Source organism: Lytechinus variegatus, chromosome 6 (genome assembly GCF_018143015.1).
Source record: "Lytechinus variegatus isolate NC3 chromosome 6, Lvar_3.0, whole genome shotgun sequence".
In the NCBI taxonomy this organism is placed as follows: domain Eukaryota; kingdom Metazoa; phylum Echinodermata; class Echinoidea; order Temnopleuroida; family Toxopneustidae; genus Lytechinus; species Lytechinus variegatus.
This window is the reverse complement of record NC_054745.1, coordinates 23186390-23205165: the sequence shown is the minus strand read 5'-3', so window position 1 is coordinate 23205165 and position 18776 is coordinate 23186390. Positions and strand designations below refer to the sequence as shown.

Here is an 18776-nt window from a genome sequence, read left to right as displayed (position 1 = left end):
CAATTAAAGCCTGGTAAGTTGTATTCAGTACCGTCTAGAGAAAGTGCGATATAAACCCAGCTCTACAATTTTTACATCTTCAAAATTCATTAAAAACATGAATAATGTGGTTCTCTGTCTTTCAAGTTAAAACTTAATACTATGTTATGAAAATCTAAATCCATACCATATAAATATGCACAATTGATATAAACAATATATTTAGTATAAGACAGACTCATATAAAATGTCTTAGCAAAAGAAGAAATATATCTCAGTCTAAACATATTTTACATATCCTGAATAAAGCATAACATCATAAATATATAACACTATGTTTCAAAAACATATACACTCTATTAAACTTAAAGTATGTATAAAAAATATAAATCTTTTTCGAGCCTTGAGGGTGATAGTCTTCAGAATATATTCAGTACTCATATACATTCTACACTGAAAAAAACGCATACATTAGTAATTCCGAAGCTTCGTCATTTCGAGGTTTAGCATATTCCGAAGGTTCGTTATTCCGAAGGTTCGTATTTCGAAGGTTCATAATTCCGAAGGGTCGTTAATCCGAAAAAGAAATGAGGTTCGTAATTCCAAAGGTTCGTTAGTCCGAAAACTCAATGCTTAACGAACCTTATTTCGTTTTCCGACTATCGAGCTTCGGAACAACGAACCTTATTTCGTTTTCGGATTATCGAACCTTCGGACCATCAAACCTTATTTGGTTTTTGGATTATCGAACCTTTGGAATAACGCCACAAATGTTCGGATTAACGAACCCTTTTTACGTATTCGGATTAACGAACATGGGGGCATAGGCAATTTACGTGTTTCGGAATTACGAACCTTCGGAATAAAGAACCTTCAGAATTGCGAAGTGTAACTGCAAAAACTCCGGTGTTGACTTAACACCAACCCGGAATCTATATATGTCCACACCAGAAAAGTGTTAAAACAACACCAGTTTGGAATCGATGCGATGGTGTTTTAATAAAAATTGGTGTGTTATAAACACCTATCTGGTGTTAAACCCAAACCAAACTGACGTTGTTTAACACTTCTCTGGTGTGGACTTATATAGATTCCAAGCTAGTGTTAAATCAACACCGGAGTCTTTGCAGTGTATAAAATATTTTCTACACATTTTTTTATATACACAAAAGTTCACATACCGAGTACATTGCTCCAATTAAGTACAGGCCAATATGTTGTCACATTGTGCAGAGGTATGTACATTTATATTCATGTAATTATATTATGTTCATATATTCACATGCGCAAATATATATAATCATGTATTCATGTTTATATATCTGTATGTTCATACTTACATGTTTATAATACATTCATATGTTTAGATATCTTTTTATTCAACTAAGTATAGCATGTGTTTATATACATTTAGTCAGAGTGTGAAAGTTCAGCTATAGTATTTCAGCTTCGTTGTTTATGATCTATTTCATGTTTTGGGGGATGAATTTCCATTTACAAAGTTGTATTTATGCACTTTCTTTTCTATTATGATAACCAACAGTCCTGGTGGGTGTTTCATAAAGCTGTTTGTAAGTTAAGAGCAACTTTAAGAACGACTGGTGATCCTTTCTTGTGGTAAATGGTATATACATTGGCGATGGTTAAGCGCGTAAGAAAGGTTCACCAGTCGTTCTTAAAGTCGCTCTTATCTTACGAACAGCTTTATGAAACGGCCCCCAGATCCTCGTGTTCATATATATGCACAGTCAATGTGATTTGTTACACAAAAAAACAAATACCCAATATATAAAATCTAATATCATTTTCCTATGAGCATGATTCGATACATTTACACACATTGCCATGTATATTGTCATATATCAGAATTGAAATATACTGCTTTGCAATACTATACACGTACCTGATAAATCAGTACTCCTAACGTACTGTACATGATTGAAGTTATAATCAATAAACTCTGTACTTTAATAACAATAGTTTTTGTCTCGGGTCTGAGAAATACAATGTAAGCGTGCTAAACCAGAATTTTAAAATGCGCCAAAATCATTTTGGCCCATTATTGGGTCGTGTGGTGCAGTGGTTAGAGCAAGGTTGCGACTTCGAATCACCACTCTGCCATTGTCTCTACTTTGATAAAAAGGCCCAAAAGTGATATCTGTCGTCTATTACGTCAGCCACTATGACTGATTAACCTAGACGTATAATGTTTCATAGGCAATTGGTTACATACCAGCTTGGCGTTTACCAGCAAAATGCTGTCCTGCCGAGTTCATGCAGGAGTTAGCATAAACAGAAACATTTTTGGCCACAACTTCTTTATTTGGTGGTCTTTTTCTCTGAGTTTGGTGTCTATTCATGTTTTTGGTTGTAGTCATTTTTTTTCTGTAAGATTAGTACTTTCAAACCACATTTGTAGAGTAAAAAGGTGATTTTTACCTAAATTTACCAATTTCAGACCACTTTTCAGCCAAAAAGTAGGTTTTATTGTCTTGCGGTTCTTGGTTGTCGGATATTAGAAGATACAAATTGAACAGTAGTATCAGCTATTATTGTCTAGATTGGGGTTTATGGAAATTGTCAAAATATATTATAAAATAAGAAAAGTAATTTATCCATAGGGGTTATACGGTATACAATGTACTGTACATACTGCACTGCACATATCCATGCATTCACCACAATGACATACAACAAGGGTTGTATAGAAACTATAGTGTCACAGAAGTAAGCTCCGAGGATGAGAATTAGATATCATGTGAATTCCATTGTTTGTCCGCTGATGAACATGATGAAACCTGATGTAACATAACTTGCACATAAACATCACATGTATATCATATCACATATTCAGACATACCTTATTCTTTTTTTAGCTAGTTTTCGTGTCCTAACGCTACGTTTATTGGGTCGGGCTATCTGCTTATGCATACAAGAATAGCTTGATGCCACCATATAGGGTTGGCCATCATCCATTGCTAAAAATAACCTCTCTGTCACCTGATTTAGCATATATTTGACAAAATACATCTTCAGTTTCTTAAAATGGAACTCTGCTTCCGTGTAGAAAAGACCCAAGCTCCAGAAACTGTGACAGGCAACTGTGACAAGGCACAATTATGTTGCTCAATAGTGACCAGAATGTGATCAGTGCCAGGTTGTCTCCCCGCAAACCAGTGTTCAAACCCCGGCTGTCTCACACCAAAAGACGTTTAAAGATGGGAGTTGCTGCTACTCTGTTTGGGGTTCAACGATTAAAACGATAGAGCCTCGTCGATCTGTCGCTGCACAGCGGCTGCCGGACCCACGATCAATTGGGCAAAGCAAATTTTCGCAATATTTTATTTCATGTCAATTTCGAACAATAACATATGATTTCATTTATAAAAAACTTCATGTATGGTACCTGCACGCACCAGATGATCAACCCGAAATGTTCAATTTCTATTATCTTCAAGGTAAAAGCCAATCTACCAACATTTTGAACCTCCAACACTGGGTCTTTCCGCATGGTTCTTTACAAGGTCAACAAGGTATCAGATGCTGAGATGATAGAGAATCTGTCTGGGAATCTTGGAGATTATTTTCAAGTTGAGAATTTTTTTCCTTGTGAGGAAGAGATAGTGGAAACTGACACGAGGCAATGAAAAAGAGGGCCAGAAAGACCCTATGTTCCAGCCGAATCGGTAACTTGGTGTTATCTGGGATGTTAGAAGTTCCAAAAGACGGTGCATATATATTGCAGACATGCCAACCGTTCCATTTTTAGAGTATTTGTTCCTCTTCTTTGCCACCAATACACCCATATTCTTTTGTATGATTTTTTACTTCTCTTTAAAATTTACGATCATGGAGTAGGTATTATACATAGCGCGTGACACTAACGCCGTTCCGATGGTCCCCAACCGGTAAAAATCACTGTCGGGCCAGTAACTGTAGGTAATACAGTACAATCCTTGCCTGCAAGCACATGTTTAAAAATTAATTATCAAGTTTTTGAGTCATTGCTCATTTGACATGTTTTTTTCAACAATCGCACTTCCACAGGCTGGTGATTGTTATGTTGAGACAAAATTTAAAAAAAAATTTTTGTTCAATTTTTTTCTTCTTATAATACTTTTTTTGCAGAAGGTTGGCAGGTCTGTGGCCCGTTGCAGAAAGAGTTGTGTTTAAACGCAAGCCAAAAAATCAATCGCAAGTCTAAAATGCGCGCTGTTGATTGGTTTAAAATCAAGTTGCGCATGATTTTTAGAGTTGCGATTGATTGCAACTCTTTCTGCAATGGGCCCCTGGTGTATATATATATATTGGCTTTTACCTTGACCATAATAGAGATGGAACATTTTTGGTTGATTACCTTGTGCATGCAGATACATCAGGTTACATCACATACTTCTGCTTACAAGCAATCAAATTCACACGACTGATATGTCACATCTAATTCTAAGCCTCAGGAGCTCACTTCTATGACACTATAGCTTATATGCAGGCCTTGTTATATGTCTTGGTGATCGATGTCCTCTATCTGCAGGAGCTGGTTGCAAAAAAAGCATATATATTCATTCTTTCTTGTCTCTCTGTAATTCTTCATTGAGGTCACAGAGCTGTTTCAGGAACCCCTTATTAGGTCCGATCTCTCTCTTCGCTCTGACCGTCCGAGCGGCGTCTTGAGCGGTCATCTTGTCCCTGACCATGAGGTAGGCTATGGCTATCGTAGCTGAGCGGCTGAAACCCTGGACACAGTGGACCAACACCTTGCCTAATAAAAGAGAGAGAAGCCAATGGGAAAAAACTGAAATGCCACCTTCTTTGAAAGAGGGATTGTTGTCAAACTTACATTGGGAACTGGACACTATTAAGATATAAATCATGCGTTACGCATAAATCACCATTTATATCAAGATTTATGACTAATAGATGTTATGTAATTCCCCAAAAGATATCTCTGTATCAGCATTTCCACTTTTCTACAAATTCATGAAATTTTGATCTTTTCCAGGAATCTAAGGTTCGGAAAATGGGAAAAAATCAAGGATTTCCTAAAATTACAATTAAACAACAATTATCAAAATGTAGCAAATTTCAATATTGATGTTATAGCAAGAGAACTGTTTGCCTCATAATTCATACGTAGCTGAAAATTTTCTGTTTCTATACTTAACAAGTGCATGGACAAAAAAGGTCTAATTCCTTGATTTTGGTCACTTGGAGTTGTACCAAGTTTAGGCTTGCTGTATTATTGTCTGATTTTTGCTAAAAATCAAACTTGACATTCTAGGAAATGTCTTTCAGGGAATTTGGGATGCAGTTTCGGGAAATCTGTTTTGGATCTTAGGAAACACTGACCTGTAAAGAGGTTTTTATACAAAGCCTGGTGTCAATATAAAGTATGTGACTGTGAGGGGTGGTTTTTTTTTGGGGGGGGGGTGTTTCACACAGATGCAAGTTTGACATCGAGTCACACTTAAATTTAAACTGCGTGCGGTACATAACGCATTATCCCATTGAAAAAAAATTTAATAAGGTGACATATCACTTTAAACATTTGGAAGGGTCACAAGTTGTGAATTAAGTCGCGCGTAAATTCACATGTAACTTACAAACAGCTTTGTGAAACCAACCTGAGGCAGACATGTATTCCTTACCATTTTCCTGATGTAATGCCTCATCAATAAACTTGAAAGCCGTCTCAAAATGCTGCTTGATATTTGATTGGGGGAAGTCCGACACCCCTAAACCCTGAAACTTGATCTTCAAATCCTAAAGGAACATAAGTAACAAATGCAGGTGGAAGATATAAAAAAGGCTGTATGGCTCAGTAGGTGAAAAGTGCCTGTTTTTACTATTATTTAAGATCATATGTGGTCCGTTGCAGAAAGAGTTGCGTTTAAACGCAAGTCAAAAAATCAATCGTAAGTCCCAAATGCGCGCTGTTGATTGGTTGAAAATCAAGCTGCGCATGATTTTTTGAGTTGTGATTGATTGCAACTCTTTCTGCAACGGGCTCTTGATTTTGAAGTAGGTTTCGAGTCCTTACAAAACTGATACTGTCATTTTGCATGAGTGCACCCCCTTGCAGGTGTGAAATCAGTTGTAAAACACACTCGCAATTGGAAAGAATGATACAGTCAAGAGAACGATAAGTCCCAGGACTACAATTCTGCAAGAAACTTCAGCTCTGAAGGAGGCAGTGAAGGTCAAAGTAGAACACCAGACTCGAATTTGATTGTAGCAAACTATGGGGGATGGGGGGTGTTTGTTTGTTTGTTTATTTAGTTTCTAATTATTAAAAACACAATACACACTATATAAATAAAATATATGGCATCAACTGAAATAAACAAAATGAATTGCAAATATGTTGAATAGATAAAATAATCGAAAGAATTGCCCATTCCAGAGTCATTAAAATAATTAAGAAATAAGAAATATTAAAATAGCTGACATTGCAATACAAAGATATTTGATATTGAAGACCAACAACTTCCATCAACAAGAAAAACATGATTAAAACAAAAAAAACGGAAAAAGAAGGGGGTGAAATATATCTCCTTAATACAATGTGAAAAATTGGTTTAGTTTGATATAAGTTTTTCTCCATTTTCACTTCACTTCATTGGAAAGTATATCGACCTCTTATGACCAATTACCTCTTTCTTACTCACATACATTGAGAGGTTGAGAGGTACATATCTCAAATTGGCAATTTGATAAGCTTCTTAATAGTAGGTGCATAGGGGGGGGGGTGATTTGTGGAGACCATGTGACCCCCCCCCCCTCCGGATTTTTGCACATCTTATGGTTATATTTTCAAGAAAATAGCACAATTCATGAAAGTCGTGACTCACCCCTTTTTGAGGGAACAAAGCACCACACCCATGAAATAATGTATATATTTTAAACAAGGCGCATAGATTTATATACAGGTGTATGCATCAATTTTGAGTGAGCAGTATTTCTCCAAGATGTGCAATGAACCAAAAATATTGAGGGGGCCAGACAGGCAAACTTCTTCAAAAAGTTGCGAGTGAGCAAGGCGAGCATGGGCAATTTTTAACCTGCTTAATAAAAAAATAATTTTGGGACAAATTTTGATATAATATTAAAGAGATGTATTTCACCCCCTTTCTTTTCCTTTTCTCATTTTTGTTTTCTTTTTCATGGAATTAATTTGTTGGTCTTCCAATGCATACCAAAGCCACCTACATCCCCCCTAGTTTGCTAAAATCATAGTTCGATGAATTAGTCTATAATTCTTAATGGCCATCATAAGTGGCTATGAGCCACAATTTCTAATATTATTTACGGCCATCGCACCAATTTCAAGTGATTTCATGATTTGAATGATAATTCATCATTCTACAGCCTCAAAACTTACCCCAGTCAAAATACTAGATATATAAGGATACATGCATGGCCATTAAGTGGTAGTTTTATACAACTCCCAAGAATGTTCTGTAATCTGATTGGTCCAAATCGCATCACATGATATTCAGCGAATTGCACTATTGCATCCACAACGCACTATCCTGCACTCTGACGTCATACCAAAAGTACTATCCTGCACTCTGACGTCAGATTGCAGGATAGTGCGAGGTCTGGAATTATCTAGAATTATCTAGAATTTAGATAAAATATAGCATTTGGGGCAACTCAGTAACATGGGGGTTGGAACAATGCACTCATTCTTGTGCATGGAGGACCTAAATAATGAACTCTATGCTCGACTCACCAAATGGATATACCGCACTCGGTCCTGCGGACCTCAGTGCGGTATATCCATTGGTGCTTCTCGCACATCATTCATTATTTGGCCCTGCATGCAGGCACTTTAATACGTGCATTACTTGTATAATGATAGAAAATTGCTAATTTGAAGAGCTTACATCGTAAAAGGATTGATCTGTGTCCACATGAAAGAACTTCCTACCGTGAGCACAGTTAAGAACATGGGTGATCCCCAATGACTTCAGCCTCTGCTTGTCTGTCGCAGACGACCTGAATGGCAAGGGGGGGGGAATAAAATAGAAATCAGTCCAACATTTCATAAAATTTGCAGTGTGCAATACAAAAGTAAAGGAAAAATTGCAGACCTCTTAGTTAATTTGTGTGACAACACATTATAGGTTTTTCTCAACATGATATTACAATAAATAAACTAGGAACAAATGAGAATTGGGTACAAGCAAGGAACAGGTTACATACATGTACACGTATCATAATCTTTGTGTGTATCATAAGACATTCTAAATCACTTTGTGCAAACAAACTGAATTTTCATTTGTACCGTGCAATTGCATTATGGACAATAAAAATACCTGAATCTGAATATGAACTTCTGTTCACAACACTGTTGAAACTTTTTTTTTTACTAGGATTGCAAATTTATGAAGTACTTGAATTTAACCCACCCCCCCCAAAAAAAAAAATTAAAAGGAGTACTAGCAACAATGAAATACAAATCAATACAGCACAGTGTTAAAACCCCTAAGTGGTCCTGGTGGGGAGACCACAAAAGGCACAACTAACCCCCAATTAAAAAATGACGACCAACAGCAAGCAATACAAAGACGGCTGTGTGGTCCAGTGGTTAGAGCATTCATGGACTCATAGTAATTGAATGGAACATCAGACAGTCACAATTTCAATCATGTTAATTTCATGATTTACATCAATTAATTATACTAATTAGCTTAATTAGGTATCCTTTAAACTTGAAAGTTCAAATTTGACCCACTTATGATTGAAGACTAAGCCAGTGAGCCCCAAAACTATTTCATATTTAGGTACTGTGATGTTACACATTTAGTTTCTTAGTGAAATGAAAATTTATGCTCCCCTCGTCTACCACCATGCAAAAATGGCCAATTGATGTTACATAATTGCTAATTACTGGTAAATGAAGTAATCTCAAGTATTTCTTATTCTTTCAAGTAATTGGTATAAAGATTCCCTTTAATATGATACCAAATATACCCATGTAGCACATGTATTTCAAGTTTTATACCATTAATTCTTTCTGTGCTTGTCGTGCAAATGTAACGATACCACCTATTTGCGGGCCCAACATAGAACGCATGGCCGGTTGTGAGTTCAAATCCCAGCTCTGCCATAATCGTCACGTTCACCAAAATGGCCCAAGAGTAATTTTTGTCATCTATAACAGTCAGCCACTATGACTGATTAACCTAGATGTAAAATGTTTCATATTAGTTACAGAGCAGCTTGGCCTTGATGAGGCAGAATACTTCTTTGCTGAACTCCTTCAGGAGTTACCTCAACAGTAAGGTGAAATTACACAAATGGTGTATTATTAAAACAATTCGTACAGTGAGAGTAAAAAAGAATGCAACTCACTAATCCCCATTTAAAGAAGAAATATGTCATGAACAAATAATTGTAACATATGGCCCAAAAAGAGTATTTTTCCAAAATAATTTGAATTCATATTCAATTTGTATAGGTTTAAATGGGTTGAATAATCAGTAGGTATCCTTTAAATGTGATGCAAATTATAACTGGTGCAAAGGTAAGGCATGACTGCAATCAATGAATCCAGAAGTGTTTTCATAATTCTACAAGAGTTGCATTAAGATCCATTGCAATACACATTTCAATAATAAATAGAATTGTTTAACGAAATATTTCAGTATCTACTGTTATTTCCAATGGCTTTTACTACATCTCATGTAGGATTATGACACAATGGGGAATTTGGATGTATATTTATTGAAGCCATGCCTTACTTTGGCGCAAATCAAATTTTGCATCACAGTTTAGGAATACTCATTTTAGAAAGAAAAATCTTGCATGCCATATAGTAATCATGTGTTCATTACATATTATATTTCTTCATAAATTTGTGATTTGTGAGATATAACATATTTTTTTCAACTCGCACAGTATCAGGCATGATCCAATGGGGGGGAGGGAGGGAACGTTCCATGACATTTGCTCTGGCGATAATTGCTCTGATGGAAAACCTGCACATTAAGCTAAACATGAAACCTAACCCTCCGTCCTCCAAAACTAAATACCTCTAATCGTTATCTTTGCATTATTCTGAACCGAAAACTCAATTGAAATCCTAACTCTAACCATATGCCCTCTGAGATCAAGACCGGAGCAACTGTCAAAAGAGCAAATGTCGTGTCACCAAAAACACTTACTCTCCACCGACAAACACATTGGAATAAACTTCATCGATTGGGTTCCGTGGTAATGAGATCACAATGGAGCCCTTCTTCATGATCTCCTCCAGCTCATCAATGCTGCATAATGCAGATTCCTCTGTTGCCATGGTAGTATGCTCTCCCAAACGATTTTCTATCACAGAAGGGAAAAAATATATATATTTGACAATGGCTTTAATAGCTTCTTCTTGATTAATTGTACAAGTAGTATAGGGACTGCCTAAATTATGTATACATATTAAACAGGATGATGATGATGCTGATACTACTACGGTATTACTAATAATGATGATAATAATAAAAGTGAAAGGGTGATGATAAGGTGATGATAAAGGTTGATGATAATGATGATAATAAAGCACAATTATAGCACTTGAAGGGGAACTCTGGGATGAATATATTATATGTAAATGAATAGAGTAGAATTAACAGAGTGAAATGCTAAAATATTCATCAAAATCTGTATAAAAACATGAAGTCATTTAATTTCAGAGTTAAGCAATATTTTGTGAAAACAGTTGTTTGCCCATCATCATGAATATTCACTAGGTGAGCTGATGATGTCACATCCCCACTTTCCTTTTCTAATATGAAATCATCATTGCTTCATTTTTTTCATATGTGTATGTGTGAATGATACATCTCTTACAATGAATAAGTTGCAGCAATGATCTAATGCACTAAAATCAGTTGTTAATCTATTTTTTGGAAACAAAATTTGAATAAACCTAATTTCATACAATAAGATACAAGAGAAAAAGTGGGAATATGACAGAATCCAGTTTGTTCATTTATTAATCATGAGGACAAGGACATGCCTGTAACTGTTTCACCAGAATAATGCAAATCCTTTGTGCCACAACTTGGGTATTCCTTTTCCGATTTCAATCAAATTTTCAGTGTTATGTTTCTCTGACTATTTTCAGCTTCAATAGTAACCCCTTAATACAATATTTGTAAGCACTGCATACAATTATCCTGGCTAAAGTACAGCTACAATGATAAGGTGCCATGAGCATTCAAGCATGGAGAGTGGAAAGTAGAGATAAACAAATTTCCAAAGGATGTGACTGCCATGGTGGGATTTGAACCCCTGACCCTGAGGTTGGAAGTCCAGATGCTTATCCACTGAGCCACAATATCAGGTCACCTGGCCAATTATTGGCGCAATCACGTGTCAAGCTAAAACAAGAACCACATCAATTCGGCCTTGTGTCATGTGGAAGCGCCGTACGTGGTGTAGCGGTTCTGACTCTCGCCTTATAAACAGAGGGTCGTGTGTTTGAATCCCACCATGGCCTAGTGCCCCTTGGCTAGGTGCAAATCCACATATTGCCACTCTAACCCAGGTGCTAATTGGGTACTGGTAGGAAACAACTGCCATTGTGGTTGGTTTAGCAAGTGTGCACCTAACAGGCTGCCTGAAATGCTATATAGTATGAATCCAGTGACCGGGTAATAATAATTGTGAAGCGCTTTGAACAGTCATTGATTGATAAAGCGCTATAATAGTCAATTATTATGTGCCTATAATCTGAGATATGTGGGGAAGTTACAAATTGATGCAGAGGTTTGAGCCCTGGTCACATCCTTCTGATGGTGACACTAAAGTTTGATCCCAGACGTAAATATATCTGAGTCACTATATCTGATTGAAGATGGGAATATAACCGTCTTTTCTTGGGAATTATTCAACAATATCAATATTTTTCTCTCATCCCCAGACACACGCATTGGCGAGTCTTGGTCTAGCTAATAATATACATGATGTAGTTCAGTGAACAAACAAATGTACACAGGACTGAAGCTTTTGGTCCATCTGATTGATACATGTCTACAAAAACTCTTGAAAACATACATACTTATAAAAAATCCCTGTTTAAAGGACAAGTCCACCCCAACAAAAAGTTGATTTGAATTGAAAGAGAAAAATCAAACAAAAACAGTAACACTGAAAATGTCATCAAAATCGGACGCATTATAACAAAGTCAGGACATTTTTAAGTTTCGCTTCATTTCACAAAACAGTTAAATGCACATCCTGTTCGGTATGCAAATGATGGAACAGATAAAATCATCTACTATTTCTTTTGTATTTTATTCTATGAAATATTTTTATTTTCTCATCACTGTCATGTGAAACAAATTTTCATTCCTCCCTGAACACCTGGAATTCCATTATTTTAACATTTTGTGGTTCAAGCACTGGAGTCCTACTTGTCAAATTTGTAAAAATTGAAATATTGTATAATTCAAACAATACAAAACAACAGAAATAGTGACATCATCAACTCTCTCATTTGCATATCACTGAGTTGAACATAGAACTGTTTTGTGAAAAATAAGCGGAACTATAAAATGTAATAACTTTCTTAGTATACATCCAATTTTGATGAGGTTTTCAATTTTGATGATTTTTCTCGATTATTCAAATCAACTGTTTTCTGGGGTAGACTTAGCCTATAACCCATGTCCTTTGAAGTTTGACAGCAAATCCTGCTACTTCTGAGTGCTAGCTCAATGTTGCTATTATTAAGTGATGATGGTCAAATCCATGGAGCTGTGTTAATAAGTGCCAAAGAAGATCAAGATATGCAAATGACAGAGATTTCACTTTAATTGTGGAAAGTCCTTAAAGGTTGAAGTTGATACCTTAACTCGATCACTCAGGCTGGCAATGCCAATGGCTTCTTTCAAATTGTAGGCCGGCTATATACACCGACGGCTAAAAACCCAGTGCACCCCGGAGCTGGGCTGGCGCTGGCACGGCTCAGGCGTGATGGAGACTGTCTATGGGCGGCCATAAGTGCCAAAATTACCGATTTGAGAAATATATATGTACCGTTGAAAATAAACTAAAATGCAGAAATATATCTAAAAATAAAGAAATTTTTAAAATAATTAAGATAACAAAAAAATAGAAATTCACAGGATCAAACATTAGTGCAGAAATAAGGACAAACACAAAAACAAGACAATCGCAAAGAATAATATATGATAAAAAAATACGTAGATAACCATATATAAATTGAACACAATCACAGAAATATAGGTTCATGCAGGAATAGAGAAAGACTGAGAAATGTAAAGACATTCATAGAATTAAATACAACTTCAGAAATATAGACAACCGCAGAATTGAAGAGAACTATAGGAATAATAGAGACCACAGAAATAAAGACATTTTCAAAAATATAGACAGCCAGAGAATTGTAGACAACCTTATAAATATAGACAATCTCAGAATTTAAGAAAACTTCAGAAACATAAACAACAGAAATATAGACAACCTCAGAACACAAAAACTTCAGAAACATAAACAACAACAACAGAAATAGAGGCAACCTCAGAAATACAGACAACCGCAAAATTAAACAAAACGACTGAATTATAGTCCATCGCAAATAGCGCTACCTCGTCGAAAATAGAGACTGCAGAAATTCTGGAGAGCACAGAAATTCTGTAGAGCTGAGAAATAAAAGTACAGCACGTCAAACATACTGGAAATGAGAGGGCAATAGAGGGCGTACTACCACCACGCACGTGTATGATGCATGCATGCGACGAGTGCGATCGAGCATGTGCTATGGTTTTCATCGTTACCGGTATTTTGTATTACATTATCCCACTTGTTTTGGGATTTAATTTCAACCTCTTTGGTTGATTACGTTTGTTGGGCCTGAACTTGGTAAAGAGGACTTCGTGAAACAGCGGACAAGTAGCTCACTATCTCCGATTCAGTCAAGAAGTTAGACTTATAACGGTGTTGAGAAACGGGCCCCATGATGTCTAATCTACGATGACCGGCGTGAAGTTGGTTGGATATTCGATATTCAAACTGTGAAGTTGGTTGGATATTCAGGTTCGATATTCAAACGCGTGTGAAGTTGGACAGATATTCAATATTCGATATTAAAAAATTAGGGGTTTTGAAAGCTAGCTAGGGGGTTTAAAAGGTGGAACACGTCTCGGGCAACCATAAAATAGCTGGCTTGCCCTAATACGAGGATTTTTTAGGGGACAAAAGTCAGTGAATAAAAGGGTTGGAAATTTCTAATTTAATTTTTTTTTCAAGGGGCCCCCAGGGATATCCCGACGGCCTAGCCAGGGTAACCACCTATCCTAACTTGTAGAACTCGATTCGGGTAACAAGATAAACACCTGCTTGACCCGGCGCATGTACATTAAGGGGCTCAAATTAACAAAATTAAAGGAATAAAGGGCTATTTAGACCATTTTTTAATTAAAAAAAGTATATTTTCAAGGGGCCCCCAGGGATATCCCGACGGCCTAGCCAGGGTAACCACCTATCCTAACTTGTAGAACTCGATTCGGGTAACAAGATAAACACCTGCTTGACCCGGCGCATGTACATTAAGGGGGCTCAAATTAACAAAATTAAAGGGAATAAAGGGCTATTTAGACCATTTTTTAATTAAAAAAAGTATTTTTTTCAAGGGCCCCCAGGGATATCCCGACGGCCTAGCCAGGGTAACCACCTATCCTAACTTGTAGAACTCGATTCGGGTAACAAGATAAACACCTGCTTGACCCGGCGCATGCACATTTAGGGGCAACTCGGTAAAGCATCTCATCAGCAGATTTTATTCATTAATGACACTCAGTCCTAATTCCTCCGCCACTAACATAGTTCCGAAAACCGAGTGATACATGTATTTTGTTTTCGCACAAAGTTTGTTGAGTTGTTAACCATATTTTTCTTCTCGAATCAGTCTAATCATTATACATACTTACTTTTTTGTAATCAGATTACAAAGTAAGAAAAATGAGAATGGGTTGGGTCGAATGATTATCTTTAGCCTTTTGTTGTAGATCGGCTGTCTCTGCATGCTCTTGCAGAAAATAGGCATACCGAAAAAATATGGGGCCGTATATTGATACAAAACGTCTTGTTGAAAATATGAGTTTAACGTTCTTCTAATCTTCAAATAATTCTCAGGAAACATTTTCTATGGCACGTGTAGCCTTCAATTCAATTAATCAACAAGGACGGAGTTATACCCCTAAAACATGTAAAAAATAATTGTATTATGAATTAACATGTCTCTTTTATACGATATCGCGTGACTAATTATTGATTGATTGACCGGCTAAATTGCCAATGCGACCATCACATAATTTGAATTTATATTTAAAATCTTTTTAAAAGGCCAAGATTTTCTAGCTCGCTTCGCTCGCTGGTGACTTATACAAATTTTCCACTTTTGCTATGTTTTGCTGCTTTAATATATTTCGTTTATTATCCGCACTGAACTGCTTTGAACTTAAAGGGATAGTCCGGGGTGAAAATATTTATATTTTGATACATAGAGTGGTATTCACTGAGCAAAATGCCAAAAATTTCATTAAAATCGGAAAACAAATACTAAAGTATTTGTTATTAATTTACCCAAGCCAAATTCTAACAATTGTAAAAGGACATTTTTCTATCGGGGATATCAATTTATAATCGATTGCTCAATGAAATTCATAATGTACCAACTTTAAGTTGCTTTCATACTCTATTATGATTATTTAGATTGAGCATTTGTATTTTTACTTCTTTCTTTTTGTTTTCATAGTTTTAGTAAGTTTTTTTTGAACACTTTTCTGTCAATGTACTTTACTTGGAAATGTTTTTCTTTTAGTATTTTTATTGGTGTATATTACTTTGTTTGGTAAATGTAGGACCCCAAGGAAGAACAGCAGTATTTTGCAAATACAGCTGAATTGGGCGATCCTCCGTTATGATATTGTTATGAAATAAAACAAACAAACAAGTTTAAAGTTTAGCAATATTTTGTGAAAACAATCATCATGAATATTTATTAGATGGGCTGTGGATGTTACATCTCAACTTTCATTTTTCTTAACGTGTTAATACATAATTTTTTTCCCCGTTATTTCATACTTGTGTGAATAATGTCTCCCTTATAGTGAAATAAGTTGCAGCAATAAAATAATATCAAATGCAATAAATCAATGGACAATCCAATTTTTCTAGCTCTTGGAGGAAAAAAAATTGAATAGACCTAATTTCATATAGTAAAATACAAAAGAACAAGTGGAGATGTGACATCATCAGCCCACCTAATGAATATCATGACCATACTGTTTTCACAAAACATTGCTAAAATTTAAACTTCTTAATTTGTTATCCGATTTTGATGAAATTTTTGGCATTTTGCTAAGTGAATTTTACTCTATTTATTAAGCTATAATACTTTCAGCCCGGACCATCCCTTTAATATAATATGTGGTGTATATACCCGCGATATGATAAAAAAATGTTGGCCATCTGCAAAGTTTTAAAATATCACGAGGTTCCGGGGGCTCCGCCCCAGACCAGTGGTGGCACCAAAGGATGAGGCCCAGTGAGTTGCCCAACCCCCCAAAATTTTGAAGAAAAAAATGTTTAGTAAGCATTGTCATAATTCTCCAAGACTTTTTTTTTTGTTCTTAAAATTTTGAAAATTTTCTCATCCATTCACCGTTAGCATTTAGCTCCCGACAATTTTGGTCACTAACATAGATCTTTCAGGTCATTATATAAAATTCACGATGTCGCTCGCGCTACGCGCTCGCAGTAACTAATAATTGAAATAAGTAAATTATCTATTTACATGGGTCTTAAAAATCCAATGTCATTAGAGTTTTCATTATTTGTTTTAGCGAGATACATATCCTGCGTGTCCACAATTTTCATAACTGAAATATTTTCAGCGAATTAGATACCCATTCAGTTCATGATGACAAAAAAGGTGCTTAGAACGTCCAGGTATCATCCCTTCGCGCTCACACTATTTATTTGGTGAGATATCATCTTCATGACCCAATTAATGCAAACAGCTAGTCCTTAACAGGTCGCTTTTCAAGTCAGGAGGGACACCATTATTTTTGAAATAAAATTAGCTCGCACTTCTCGCTCGATTTAAAAAAATTGTGTGTCACCCCCCCCCCCCCACCGAGAATGTTATTTTGCCTCCTTATAGGATAAAAACCCTTGTGCCATTATTGTTCCGGACCCCATCCGATAACACTGCCCCAAGCCCCCCAAAAAGTTCTGAAACTGGGAACAAAAAAGAAATGACAAAAGGAAAGAAAGGAAAGGAAGATGAAAGATATATGATGTTCATTTTCTGCACACCATGCATGTCTAAAACAATCTCAAAGTTGCTCGGGGAACAATCCTAAAGTATCCTGTTCATACTATAATAACCTCTCCGTTCTCCCTATTTTTCTTTATATTCCCCCCTCCTTTTCTTTGCTCTCTCTCCGAGTCCCTTTCCCTTCTCTCTCTTCTATTTTTTTATCTTTTAAAGTTTTTATTGTTTTTTCATAATTTTGTATAAAAAATCAAATATAATTAATACAATATAAAAGAGTAGAATAAATGATATCTTCTATTTCATTTTCTCCCTTTTCTTATTGGTTTCTTTTTCTACTCTTCCCATTGCCGGCACTAAGAGATAGGGAGGAAGTCGGGGCAGTAGTTCCCAATGCTCTAAATGGCCCTTTATTCCCTTTAATTTTGTTAATTTGAGCCCCCTTAATGTGCATGCACCGGGTCAAGCAGGTGTTTATCGTGTTACCCGAATCGAGTTCTACAAGTTAGGATAGGTGATTACCCTGGCTAGGCCGTCGGGATATCCCTGGGGGCCCCTTGAAAAAAATACTTTTTTTAAATTAAAAAATGGTCTAAATAGCCCTTTATTCACTTTAATTTTGTTAATTTGAGCCCCCTTAATGTACATGCGCCGGGTCAAGCAGGTGTTTATCGTGTTACCCGAATCGAGTTCTACAAGTTAGGATAGGTGGTTACCCTGGCTAGGCCGTCGGGATATCCCTGGGGGCCCCTTGAAAAAAATACTTTTTTAAATTAAAAAATGGTCTAAATAGCCCTTTATTCCCTTTAATTTTCTTAATTTGAGCCCCCTTAATGTACATGCGCCGGGTCAAGCAGGTGTTTATCTTGTTACCCGAATCGAGTTCTACAAGTTAGGATAGGTGGTTACCCTGGCTAGGCCGTCGGGATGTCCCTGGGGGCCCCTTGAAAATATACTTTTTTTAATTAAAAAATGGTCTAAATAGCCCTTTATTCCCTTTAATTTTGTTAATTTGAGCCCCTTAATGTACATGCGCCGGGTCAAGCAGGTGTTTATCTTGTTACCCGAATCGAGTTCTACAAGTTAGGATAGGTGGTTACCCTGGCTAGGCCGTCGGGATATCCCTGGGGGCCCCTCGAAAAAAAAATTAAATTAGAAATTTCCAACCCTTTTATTCACTGACTTTTGTCCCCTAAAAAATCCTCGTATTAGGGCAAGCCAGCTATTTTATGGTTGCCCGAGACGTGTTCCACCTTTTAAACCCCCTAGCTAGCTTTCAAAACCCCTAATTTTTTAATATCGAATATTGAATATCTGTCCAACTTCACACGCGTTTGAATATCGAACCTGAATATCCAACCAACTTCACAGTTTGAATATCGAATATCCAACCAACTTCACGCCGGTCATCGTAGATTAGACATCATGGGGCCCGTTTCTCAACACCGTTATAAGTCTAACTTCTTGACTGAATCGGAGATAGTGAGCTACTTGTCCG

The 18776-nt window shown here is 36.4% G+C and overlaps 1 protein-coding gene across 1 annotated transcript; it reads right to left on the bottom strand.

The window, feature by feature from the left end:
- Positions 1 to 2543: 2543 nt before the first annotated feature.
- Positions 2544 to 12957, bottom strand: LOC121417239 (dual specificity protein phosphatase 3-like). The gene is made up of 5 exons (XM_041610871.1): positions 12825 to 12957; positions 10149 to 10305; positions 7866 to 7977; positions 5625 to 5739; positions 2544 to 4738 (listed from the first exon to the last, which is right to left on the bottom strand). Exons 2-5 carry the CDS (start codon positions 10277 to 10279, stop codon positions 4539 to 4541), a joined length of 558 nt encoding a protein of 185 aa, XP_041466805.1. The 5' UTR covers positions 10280 to 10305; positions 12825 to 12957; the 3' UTR covers positions 2544 to 4538.
- Between the last annotated feature and the right edge of the window lie 5819 nt (positions 12958 to 18776).

Bases quoted from the DNA above. Each gene is read 5' to 3' on its own strand.
- LOC121417239 (XM_041610871.1), bottom strand. From the start codon at position 10,279: ATGGCAACAGAGGAATCTGCATTATGCAGCATTGATGAGCTGGAGGAG. The intron at 7,978-10,148 runs GTAAGTGTTTTT...CTTGCCATTCAG, and splicing joins AATGTGTTTGTCGGTGGAGA to GTCGTCTGCGACAGACAAGC. The intron at 4,739-5,624 runs GTAAGGAATACA...CTCTTTTATTAG, and splicing joins GGCATTACATCAGGAAAATG to GCAAGGTGTTGGTCCACTGT.